General features: G+C 44.5%; 1 protein-coding gene across 1 annotated transcript; it reads left to right on the top strand.

The window, feature by feature from the left end:
- The first annotated feature begins 226 nt into the window (after window positions 1-226).
- Window positions 227-3,667, top strand: Smim23 (small integral membrane protein 23). Its single transcript, XM_031352647.1, has 4 exons — window positions 227-412; window positions 2,849-2,900; window positions 3,077-3,144; window positions 3,351-3,667. Exons 1-4 carry the CDS (start codon window positions 320-322, stop codon window positions 3,600-3,602), a joined length of 465 nt encoding a protein of 154 aa, XP_031208507.1. The 5' UTR covers window positions 227-319; the 3' UTR covers window positions 3,603-3,667.
- Window positions 3,668-12,921: the final 9,254 nt, after the last annotated feature.

Below are 12,921 nucleotides of genomic sequence, written 5' to 3'. Positions count from 1 at the left end.
TATTTGTGTATATATTTATGTCTGTGTATCTGTGTGTGTGTCTGTGTATCTGTGTGTGTGTCTGTCTGTGTATGTCTGTCTGTGTGTCTGTCTGTATGTATCTGTCTGTGTGTGCGTGTCTGTATGTGTTTGTATATGTGTGTGTTTATGAGAGACACTGGCTAAGTCTCAGAGTGGTGGGGCTTTTCTGTCTTCTGCCTTCTGTGACATCAGAATCCATGCTTGCCTGATGACATAGAGTGGGGGAGGGGAGTCATCTACCTGCCTGTCCACTGAAAGTACTTCCATCCACCCCAAGACTTTGACCCGGAGGAAAGACATGACAATCCAGAAGACAGGTGGCAGAGGCCAGGTAGCAGCTGAGCTACTTGAACAGAGAAGAGGCAGCCACCACTGTGATGACAGGAAGCAGGTGAGGGCAGGCAGGGTGCATTACCTGAAGGAAGTCAATTCCCCTCCAGCCCCAGCCCCAGGTAGAGCCAACCTCTGGGTCTCAAGCATCCCTCTCCACCCTCTCTTCATTCTCTCTCATGGCAAATAAGATAGTGCCAGTACCATCCTTTAGAAACAGAACTCTGTCTCCCAAAAGTCATACATTGAAGGCCTAGCCCCAAAGTGACTGAACCGGTAGACGGTGCTTCTAAGGAGATGACTACAGTTAAGTCTCTCGTCTCATGGGCCAACTGAGCCCTTATTATAAGAGACAGCAAGGAGTACATGGGTCTGAGGAAAAACCCTCTGAGGACACAGCAAGAGGTAACACATGAGAGCCTCAGAGAAAGGCTCTATCCAACAGCATAAACTGATGGAGAATTTATGTCTACTGTCCAAAGCCTCTAGTGTGTGGTATGGTGGCATGGCATGGCTAGCATACTGATTTAGCATCAGCGAAAGTCAGATACGCAGAACACTGAAGCAACAGAACCCAGGAACACCCACGTGACACATGAAGGCCAGTCACATAATTCAACAAGGCAAAAGTAGTCTTAAAAATTATGCAGGGGGTTTGGGGATTTAGCTCAGTGGTAGAACATTTGCCAATCAAACACAAGGCCCTGGTCCTCACATCTGAAAAAAAATGCAGGGCCACTAGATACCTATATTTTTAAAACTCTCCATTATACATTATATATAAAACATTTACTTTAATATGGATCATACACATAAATGTAAAAATCTAAAACAATAAAATGTTTAGAAGAAAATTTAAAAAAAAAAAAACAAACCTTAGAATAGACAAATGTTCTAGACTTCACAGAGAAACACAGACCCTAAAAGGATGAGTTGGGATTTATAAAAAGAAACCTGTGGACTGGAGAGATGGCTCAGCAGTTAAGGGCACTGCTGCTCTTCCAGAGGTCCTGAGTTCAATTCCCAGCAACCACATGGTGGCTCACAACTATCTACAATATGAACTGAAACCCTCTTCTGGAGTGCAGGTGTACATGCAGATAGAGCACTCACTTTTCATAGACATAAAAATAAAATTTTTTAAAAAAATAAAAAAGAAACCTGTTCATTTTCAAAAGATACTGACATGAAAATGAAAAGATAAGTCAGAGTTGATAAAATATTCACAGTGAATATTTTCCAACTACTTTGATCCAAAATATTCAAAGAATTTGATATCTTAATCAAAAGATAGTCCAATAAAAAAAACAAATGACTTCAATAAACATAATGAAGATGTGTAGATTAATAGTCACCAATAAAGCCATGAAACAAAGCTAAGCCTCCAGTTGGAGGGACAGCTCAGCAGCTAAGAGCATCTGCTGCTCTTGCAGAGGTCCCCGGTTTGATTTCTAGCACCCACACAATAGCTACAAGTATCTATAGTAACTCCAGCTCCAAGGGATCTGAAGCTCTCTTCGAATTTCTGCCAACACTGGGTATGTACATGTTTGCACATGCATACATGTGGGCAGAACCAATTATACATACACATAAAATTTGAAAAACACTTATAAAATAGATTGAGATGCCTCTACATAAGAACAACAGAATGCCTAAAATTGAAGTTGACAATCCTAAGTGCAAACAAAGACACAGACCAACTAGAATTCTCTGACTAGCTGATGGGGCAGCAGAGCAAACAGCGTCAGAAACAGTCCTGAATATTGTTCTAGAATTAAGCATACATTCACCCCATGCCCTGGCATTTCTGTGTCTGAATAGTCACCCAGCAGAAATGGGAACCATGCCCACATAAAGACAAGGTACATGCATGTTCAAAGCACCATTGTCCATGACCACTTTGAACTGTAAACCAGGAGGGGAGGATTACTCATCAATAAAACTGAACATACAAAAGCATGGAGCCACATCACAAACATTATACAAAAGACTCTGTCGACTCATTTCCGTGAAACTCATGAATGAGCACCATGTGACCGTCAGTACCCCAGTGGACTGACTGAGAGGGGCATGGAGGATCTTTCAAGACGATGGAAGGGGTCAAATTTTCTTTGGGGTCACATGTAGGCACTTGTCAAAACTAATCAGACAGTGCATTTAAAGTTTGTGAATTCTCTTATATGTGAATTATACCACCATAAAGTGGGGACTTCCCACAATCTGATTAGAATAGAAAGACTTTAAGTGATTCAGAAGAACATTGGTGATGAATTTTTCTTCACAGAGGGGAAGGGGAGAAGGGGGAAGACATAAATATCAGGGCATTGTCCTGTCACCTGTTTCTGCAAAGATTGGAAACATGTGTGACTTAGATAGTGGGGAATGTCTACAAGTGACGATTAGCTCCTTTGTGACAGGGTCCCTGTCACGGGTGTCGAGCCTTCTATAACCAGGAATTCACCTTCCCGTCCCCTCCCTCCTTTTCTCATTCCAGACGCTGTTAGCACTGCTCGTTCTGGTGTTGTACCTGGGCACAGGGATATCAGGTGAGCATTCTGGAACTCCAGGAAGGAGAAACCAAGTACACAGAGTCAGGTGGAGGTCCTGAGGAGGGGTGCCTGTGAGCAGCCCCTCGCCCTGCTTCCCCTCCCACTAGAGAGACCATTCATCCACACTTATTTGAACTGTGTTTGTTAAGAGGTAATACCTGTGCCTGTTTCAGGAAGCAGCTGGGAAGTGTCAGGACGGAACAATGACTGCAACCACTTTCAGAATCCTGTGACATCCCAGGTAACATTCAGAGATGTGCTAAGGAGCCCAGGCAGGCTTCTCAGAGATGTCATCAGCGAGCTAGTTAGGGATGAATTGGAGCTGGTCAGGTGGGGTAACCCAGGCAGAATGAAGAGCATATCATATGCAAAAGCCCCAGGGCACTTTCTTAAACAAGAAATCTGCCTGAAAAGTCGAAAGACACATATTTGATGTCTGCCTTTCAGGGCTTTGAATATCAGACCAAGGAACCTGCAGAAGAGCCATTAAGGACCCTCAGGAAGTGGCTGAAGACAAACTTGCATGGATTTTTGGAGAAGCTAGAGAAGGAAGTCAGAGAGCTGGAGCAGCTGGTGCAGGACCTGGAATTCTGGCTTGATGCGCTTCTAGGAGAGCCATACCCTGAGGATCCCTGCTTCACCTCAAAGGTCATCTGTGAAGGGCAGGTGCTAGGACCTGGGGAGCAGAAGAGGAGGTGATGAGGTCGGGCTCTGACACTTGCTGCTCCAGGCAGGCTGGAGAAAATAAAGTGACTGAGAGGTGACCAGTGCTGCTCACTGCTCATGTTATGGGCACTGAGAAAGAACAGAGGGACTGTGGGGGGAGGGAGCCATGCTTCAAGCTCATTTCTTCTTTTCTACTTACTGGAAACACTGGGCAAATTTCCTTAATCTCTCTCTTTAAAAAACTATGTACATACGTATATGCATATTCATGTGCATATGCACGTGTGTGTATGCATAGCCACTTTTGTTCATGTATGGACACATGCACACTCACAGGTTCATGTGTGACTACATTCTTCACATGTGTATTTATCTGTGCACGAACGCTTGTGTGTGTGCTCACATGGATGCTCAGGTCTGTGTCTACGTATATATGTAAATCATGAGCCTCACCAGACTTTAACATCTGCCAGTATTGCTGGCAATACATTATTACTACTTTTGAACTTCCAGATTAAGGGATTTGGCTGTAGCTGCCTGAAGGAATGGAGACATTCTCTTCCACGTGATATGAAGAAGCCTGAAAGCCATGGTGTTCTACCTAAACAAGGTGCTCACTAGGCGGGGCTGGCACATGAATCCCTTCAGTGCTGTTGGTGACAGTGTTACTGAGCAGGCACAGAAACTCAGGAGCAGAAAAGGAGAAGAATGTGAGAGACAAAGCTGTCAGGATGATGATGACGAAGCTGCGCACAGAGGCAACTTTAAAACCTATAAAGAGAACCCCCTCTCCTTCAATTTAGAAGATCAAACAACCTCTGTTTAACACAGGATTCCCTGTCTCTGTAACCTCCAGGAAACAGAAGCATTTGCTTGTTTCTAATTGGAATCATGTCAGCTTTGCTGTCAGGGGCTATTCATGGTGCCCTTTCAATTATTTTTGGTTTTCCTGTTTTAACACAATTGCTACATGTATGCCAATTGTTAAAGCTACTCAGGCTTTTTGGAAAATCATGAGGGGTCCAATCAAATGATTCCCGGGGGACAGCTGTCATCCAGGGAATGGCACCGCAGTTGGTGTGCCCAGAGGAATTAACCAACTGCCATTAGGGATGGAAAGTCTTGCGAGTCACAGTCACGATGTTTTCACTCTGGGTATTTGGCAGGGACTTGGAGCAAAGTCTGTGTCTTCCCATTTGTGTTTCTTTGGCAAACACTCTCTGGGGAGGGGTTGGTCCTGCTTCCATCGATCGCTGCATCCAGGGTTGTGGCTGTACCAAAGCACATGTGCTCCAGGGACATAGTCTCTGAGACACACACTTCACACTCAAGTCTCCATACCTGAAACCCATGTGTGTATGCACGTGCTTGTTTTCACTTTACATGTATTTATATTACATAATGCAGATAGCTTGTATCACATTATATTATATATCATGTTATAGTTTATGTTATTCAACCAGGTTATTTCTGCGTCTGAAAATTCAAGACCTGGAACATTCCCAAGTCTGAGACTTTTTGAGCACAGCCACAGCCACAAGTGGAAAGTTCACAACTGTCCTCATGAGAAGCACAGAACCTAAAAATATTGTATTAAGTGAGCATGGCTGTATGGGCATTTTTGTACATGAATCATAAACTATGTGGTTCGTCGGTGCCCCATCCCTCAGTCCTCTCCTTAGGTAATGCAAATATTCCACAATTCAAAAATTATCTAAACCCTGCACAGGTCCAAACCAGATAAGGTCCCAGAACAGAGAGGGGAAAAATGGACTTAAATCCCAGTCCCTAACTAGAAGATGTCTCCAACTGACAACTACTTAGAAAGGAAATACTGGTTTTCTCTAATGGAGTCTTACTTGGTATACAAACCATACTTCAGATCAGGCCCAGCAGGAAATGGCCAACACGAAATGAACTCAATGGTATTTTTTTTTTTTGGAGTTTTTTGTCATAATGCTTTGGGGATATTTATAACCTTACTCGTCTTTTGCTTATCTATTATGGCTGCTGGTTTTGTGTTTTTATGGTTTTTTGTTGTGTGTGTATGTTTCTTTGTTTTTTCTTTTCTTTTCTTCTTTTCTCTGCTTGCTTGTTTTGTTTGATTCCGGTTTGTTTGTTCATTGACCTCTTTGTTCTCTAAAGAAAGGAAGAAGGCCTGGAGTTGGGTGGCTGAGGAGATGAGGAGGTTCAGGGGAGGCGATGAGGGAGAGGAAGCCATGATCAGAATATACAGCATGAGAAATAAATTCATTTCAATTGTTTTTTTAAAAACGCAAAATAAGCCACAGCAATAGCTGTGGATTCTTCAGTTTTGGCCCTCTGCTCCTGGATAGGGCTAATAAAATTACAGAAAGTGACCTTCTGGCCCCTTGACGTAAACCAGCACTGGGCAATGGGAGACAAGGCATCTCCATAGCAAGATGGCTAGTCAGACTAGCTGTGCCTAAGAGCTCTGGGCTCAACTGAGGGGCTGTGTCTCAATGAATAAGGTGGAGAGCAATCAAGGAAGATATCTAATGCCCAATGCCAACCTCAGGTCTACACGCACACACGCACGCACACATCATACATATACATATATATATGTATACATATATATATGTATACATATATATATGTATATAAATATACATATATATACACACACACACACACACACACATATATATATATATATGGAGAGAGAATCACATGCATGCCACATAGGCATTTTTTACAAGTATTGGACTGTATGTGTCAGTCACCAAGGAATAAGATCACAGGCTAATGAGAAACTGAAGGAAGGTAACTTCAGAGGGCAGTGAACAAGAAGATCATGGAGCAAGCAGCTGCAGTTTCCAGAGAAGAAAGGGAAGAATTGGGTGGACACTGTGCAGTGGGCAACGACATAGGCAGGGCTGAGAGAATGATAGCAGGATGCTCTAAGAAAGTCCAGAGAGCTGCTCCCCAGGCCTCCGGACTTGCTTTCTTCTGCTCATAAGCTAAGCAGTGGTTTGAGGTCCTAACTGCAGCAGAATGGAACAGGGCAAGAGACGGGCTTGGTCTTGTTGGGATGAAAGGGGCCAGTGGGGAAAATGTCAAGACTCCCAGTTACCTACATTTCTTCTCTTTGTCTTGGGGATCTAGAACATGAAGTCAGCATTGCAGATAATTAAAGCCTTTTAATTAGCTTCAACTGACGGGGTCTCCTCTGTCTTTACTCAATAAACACATTAGGTAATCCTCTCTAGCGTCCCTCTACCGTCCCTCTACCGTCCCTCCGGCTCTTCTGTTTAGCTAACACCAGATAGTCTGGAGGGAGGGACTGTAGAGGTGGTTCAGCTATTAAGAACACTGACAGATCTTGCAGAGGACCTGAATTCAGTTCTCAGCACTCTATCAGGTGGCTCACAAATTCTTGTAAGTCCAGATCCAGATCCAGGGGATCTGATGCCCTCTTCTGTCCATACACATGATATGCATGCACACACACAGATATATGAATAAATCTTTGAAGAATGAGAATCCAATTCTCTAGATGAAATCTATTTTGGCTCTGTCCAGTTAGGCACAGGTGTGTATACTTCTGAAGACTGGGGGTGGCTAATGTTCAGAGGCTGTTTCCTGTGCTGTGGTAGGGATTTGGTCAATAGCTAGTGATATTTCCAGTTCATGAAGTGGAGACTGAGGCACCTGAGTGGTCACATTAGCGTTAGCCTCTCCTACCTATAAGTGGGAGCCAGGTTTTAAGCCTGCTTGGCATCGAGGCCACCATTCTCTAGGTTTCTTCTGTTCATTCAACCTGGCCAAAATAAGCTCCTTTCTCTCTTAAAAATTTGCATTTTAGTGTTGAGTAATCATATGTCAATTAAATTTATAAGGGCATAAATATTCATTGCATGCTACTACATGTAGGGCACACATACAGCCAAGTAGAATCATGTTTCCTGCCCACTAATAGCTTGTCCTGCTATGGGGAAGCCAAGAAACAGAGGTAGGAAAAATGAAATATCTACATTGATTTACAAGCCATTGAATGGAGTGCCAGAGTCGCCTAATTAATTACCAATGAGCTATATAAATATTTATTGGCTAACCTCGGAGTTCAGAGAAAGGATAGGGCACTGGGGTTGACTCTAACGTGTTATATCTGCTAGTCCAACCACGGGGCCTGGATCATAAACCAGGTTACAGCCTGTGGGAAAAGGTGGGAAAGCTGAATTGAACGCAGGGTGGGGCAGAAAGCATCCGTATCTCAATGAGGGATGCTAAGGCTCAGCCTTGACCTGAGAACCACAGTCCAGCTCTCAGATAAGATCTGGAATCAGACTTCCCAAAAGTCTCAGGGAAAAAAATCACCCTGGAAAAGAAAATTCTGAGAAGCAAGAGTTTGGGATATACTATGTCTATTCTAAGACCAGGAATGTCCATTTTCAGTTTGCATGTCACATTTTTGATGATGCCAAATAAAAATGTGGATTTAATTTGTTCCCTTAATCCACAAATTTGTTCAACAAAATTGTGAAATGTATTAAATCCAATTTGGTTCCAATCCGGCTGTCAGGAGGACAATTGACGGTGATGAGGGATGGAGTCACAGACGCCTTCCCAGGGCACCAGAATCCCTTCTGTTGTGACATTTCCATGAGCAAACACTTCCCTGCCTGCAGGCAGGGAAAGGCAGAGGCTCCCTTCAGACGCCAGCCTTCTGAGCAGAGCACCCCTGTCCTTCCCATGAAACATTGGGAGTCACCTGTGTTCTGGCTGGCCCACCCACTCCAGGCCTTGAGGCCTTAGTTTCTTTTTTTTAAGTAGCTATCGGTCTATTGAGAACACATAGGTCTATAAAGCTAGACACTTAGTGCTAGATGCAATCATAGAAAAACCCAGGCCAGCAACCTACCGTGGACTCTGGGCCAGCCCCAGCTCCAGTGAGATTGTCCCTGTCACCGAGGCTTCATTGCAAGATGACTTCAAAGAGCCCTGCATCTCTTCAGAAGGACAGTGTCTCTCCTCCAGTGGCTGTGTCCTGTGGCCCTTTTACACTGTGACACATGCCCATGCTCTGATTAGCCAGACCTGTGTCGTGTTCTGTTCCTCAAGCCAGGAGTGGGGTCAGGTCTGTCCAAGCATGGACAGAATGGAGAGAAACCAGAAGATGAAGAAATGAGAGTTAAGAAGCCATTTGTTACATAATGACAGGTTGTACAACAACAGACCTGTAAAATTATATATTAGAGCCCAAACCTTCCTATTCCTTATCACTAAGGAATGTCTGAAGCCACTATCGTGTTATGGTCCAGTGCATTGCTTACATGTGTGGTGATGTTGGTCATAGGAAAACACAACAGCATTGTGATGTGCTATGTGTGCACTTGAAATGGCACCAGCAGACCTCACGTGTGGTCATCGCAGAGTTTAACCCTCCCACTTATACCAAAAGAGTGTACCTGAACTGCCTCATATACCCCATGTTCACAGTGTCTCTTAATGGCACCAAGCAGCCATGTCAAGTGACTGGCCTCCAGCCAGTGAGATGTACGTAAGTCCGTTCATGGTCACAACATGTTCCAACTTAACAGACACAGGGCTGCCCTGGTACACTGCCCTCATTTTGCATCCCACTCAGGCTGCATAAAAGTGCTTCCCCAGCTATGCTGACCTCACTCAGGTCTTGATTATCCAGACGAATAGTTCTTTTTAACATGCTGGTGCATGGGCCATTGCTGCAGGATGTGTGCCTCTTGTTTGAGAGTCTAAGTGGAACGTACAGGGGCTGGCACGAAGAGCTATTCGGTTAGGGCTTTGGCCTCAAACAGACCTGGTCCTTGCCTTTCATTCCTATGTCTTTGCTGGGTGACCTCAGACAGGTCTCGCCGTCCTCTGTGCTCTGTTCTGCTTGCCTATAAAACGGGGTATGTCTCCACATCTCCTGGGCCCATTGAGAGGATGAGGTAATAAAAGCCAACTTTTACTTAGTGTTTACTATGCTCCTGGCACTCTTCTGACTGTTTTACAGGCATTAGCTCATTCATCACAGGGCTACAGGATAGTCACCATCCGTACCTTCCCGCACACTGAAAGAAACTGGGATATAGATGCAGAAAGATTCCAGGGTCACACAGTAAAGTGGCAGGGCCAGGGTGCAAACTCAGACAGGCGAACTCCTGCCACGTGCCCGGACCCCACCCTGGGCTCCTTCCGGGATAAATGAGGTAATATACACACAAGAGCTATGTAAACTGCAACACACTATATAAATGTCACTCGTTATTCCTTCTCTTCTCTCACCTTGGTCATTAAAGCCACTCGAGACCCAGCGAATCTATCGTTCACATATTTCCCAGTAGCCCTGCGCTGGGCCCTGAGCCTGCACTTCCCTTCAGCCTGCTTTGACTCCAGGCCTACACCTGAAAACTAGAGCGGCCCACCATTTCTCTGCTGTAGCTAGTTACAAGGGACAGAGAGGAGCTCACGAAGCTGGGGTAGGAGGAGAGGATCAGACAACCAGTAGAAATTCAGCTTCAAACTTTCTGGGCACACATGTGCTCATCATTAGATAGCGCTGGTGACTACCAGAGTGAGTCGAGCTATGGTGCGCAGGAGGAACATTTTGGAGACTGGAATCAACACAGCTTGTGACCTCATGAGTTCCCAGGGGTGGAAAAGCAGACAAAACTGGCTCCCTCCACTGAGCTCTGGTTAGATCCTGGACAGCTCACAGAGTAGCAGCCTCTTTCTCAGAGCCTGCCTGCCCGGGGTAGCAAAGGTCACCTATGAGTTATTGTCCCTAGAGGAGCCTTCCCTCCTCCCTCTGATCCGGTGCTCAGGGACTCATCTCCACACTTACATCCTTTCCAGAAAGCATCTTAGTTTCTGCTTTTTAGCAAAATCGGAGAGCAGGGAGCAGGTAAAAGAAGGGATTTTTTGTTTGCTTGCTTGCTTGCTTGCTTGCTTTTTAAAGCACACTGGAGACAAGAAACACAGCAGTAGCTTGCAGTGGCTTCGGGGGCTGGCAGAGGCGGAGGCAGAGAGAGTCTTAGCAGATATAGAGCTTCCATTTGGGGAGACAAAGCCTTCCAGAGTCACATAGTGATGGTTGGGAAACATGGAAAATGGACGCAGAGCCACCGAGCTGCACGCATTTGTATTGTATTTGAGGATGACCACGGTTCAACCTATTCAAACAGTGATCCATGTACCACCCCAAACCCCAAAAAAGCATAGTTGTAAAGAGTTAAGGTCATAACTGAAAGTACATTTTGTATCCTCCAACCTGCCAACACACACTTTTGGACAGTTTGCATCTTTCCTGTACACTATTAGACATTTCAAAGAACTCTTCAGTGATATTAGTAAATATGTTAAGAAAAAGAAAGAGGACCAACCTAAAAACAGATTGAATATTCTGAATGAAAGCAGAAAGATGGCTCATCGGGATTTTTTTTTCAGATGTATGCTTATGAGACACACAAATAAAAGACCCAGAGAGGCTGAAAGTAGAAAGAGAAATATATCTATGAAACACTAAAAAGTAGATTATAGATCATTTTAAGTAATAGATGTATCCTTACTAACATCAGGTAAATTAGACTTAGAAGTGTTGGTAGGCATAAAGAATAATAATTTGGCACTGAAGAGATGGCTTAGCAGTTAAGAGTATGTGCTTTTTTTTTTAAAGGACCCAAGTTCAGTCCCTGGGACCCACACCCAGTGTCCCTGGAACACTGAGGGCTCACAATCAACCTGAAACTCCAGCTCCAGGGAATCTGATGCCCTCTTCTGGCCTCCACAGACACCCGCACTCACATCCACACCCAGATACGCACACACACATAATTTAAAAATGCATAAAAATAAATCTTTAAAAGGGAAGCATTCATAGTCATGTAGGAGTCAGCCCAACCATACGTTGTCATTTAAAATACTCTTCTAACATGACCTCAACACCATAGGAGCTGGGGGAGAAAAGGTTCATCCCACACCACACACTGGGCCAGACCCAAATCCATACAGGGCCTTGGTACAGCACAGGCTGTGTGTCAGAGCTGTGTGGAAAGAATGAAGTCATCTGCAGGCCATGCTAGATCAGCTGCACCTCTACAGCTATGCAGACATCGGCTCTGCCCTCATATCTCATGTAGAATCTGATTTCCGTGAAGAGAGTCTGTCGGGAAGGGTCCTGGGACATGCCTGGGAACCTGCTCGTGCTGCAACAAGGCTTTTCTAAAACACAAAGACCACTAAGCATAAAGTTAGATTCATAAGTTAGACTTTTCCAAAGCTTAGGAATGGCTGCTCACCAAATGACAATGCGAAGAAAGTGAAAAGGCTATCAGAGCCATGTTGTACATATGTAAAGAGATCTTAAAAATCAACAAGGCAGACATTATTTCAAGCACCTCATATGGATTTTTTTTAAAGGTTCATTTATTTATTTTATGTATGTGAGTCGCTCTCTTCAGACACACCAGAAGAGGGCATCGGATCCCATTACAGATGGTTGTGAGCTACCATGTGGTTGCTGGGAATTGAACTCAGGACCTCTGGAAGAGCAGTCTGTGATATTAACCTCTGAGCCATCTCTCTAGCCCCTCACATGGATTTTGAATCAAAAATCTTACTCCAAATATATGCTTTCAAAAATACACACACAGGAGCCCTCCACATCCCAGAGTCCCCATTTGTGAGTTCAACCACATTTTCACAGAACATAGACAGACTTTGTCTTCTCACCATTCAAATAGAGTACGGTATAAAAACTAGTATGTCGACAGGGGATGCGGGTGGGAGAGGGATAAACAACAGTAAGGGTTTGGAAAAGCATCATAGAAACATACTTTTAAAACAAGCTTTATACTAGCTGGGCTTGGTGGTGCACAACTTTAATCCCAGCACTCAGGAGACAGAGGCAAGCAGATTTCTGGGAGTTTGAGGCCAGTCTGGTCTACAGAGTGAGTCCAGGACAGTCAGGGACTGTTACACAGAGAAACACTGTCTCGAAAAACGAATCAATCAACCAATCAGCTTCACACATATACTTTGTGTGTGTGTGTGTGTGTGTGTGTGTGTGTACACAAGACAGTTTATTGGGGTCACCCTACACAGGGGCCAGTGTTCCTTGCAGAAGACATACTTGGCTAAATGGAAAGCCCAATGCTACATGTGAGGTACCTTCCTTTGACTTGTTGGTCAGGGGTGTCTGGGAGACTCCAAAACAACACAGACAGCTGTCACTGCTCATTTGTCCACCAGGACTCAATGGTAAGGCCCTATTACTGAAGACAACACACACTTTGGTCATAGGATAAAGAGAAACCAAGTTGATGCTGACCAGGAAGCTGCCCCTGCTGGCTAGCTTTCACAGTAC

Source organism: Mastomys coucha, unplaced genomic scaffold (genome assembly GCF_008632895.1).
Source record: "Mastomys coucha isolate ucsf_1 unplaced genomic scaffold, UCSF_Mcou_1 pScaffold5, whole genome shotgun sequence".
In the NCBI taxonomy this organism is placed as follows: Eukaryota; Metazoa; Chordata; class Mammalia; order Rodentia; family Muridae; genus Mastomys; species Mastomys coucha.
Note: the sequence above shows the minus strand (reverse complement) of the source record. Positions and strands in the feature narration are given on the sequence as shown.

What these genes read in the sequence shown, in the direction of transcription:
- Smim23 (XM_031352647.1), top strand. Translation starts at nt 320, where the DNA reads ATGACAATCCAGAAGACAGGTGGCAGAGGCCAGGTAGCAGCTGAGCTA. An exon ending in ACTGTGATGACAGGAAGCAG is followed by an intron (nt 413 to 2,848) that starts GTGAGGGCAGGC and finishes TTCTCATTCCAG; the next exon opens with ACGCTGTTAGCACTGCTCGT. An exon ending in AGAATCCTGTGACATCCCAG is followed by an intron (nt 3,145 to 3,350) that starts GTAACATTCAGA and finishes TCTGCCTTTCAG; the next exon opens with GGCTTTGAATATCAGACCAA.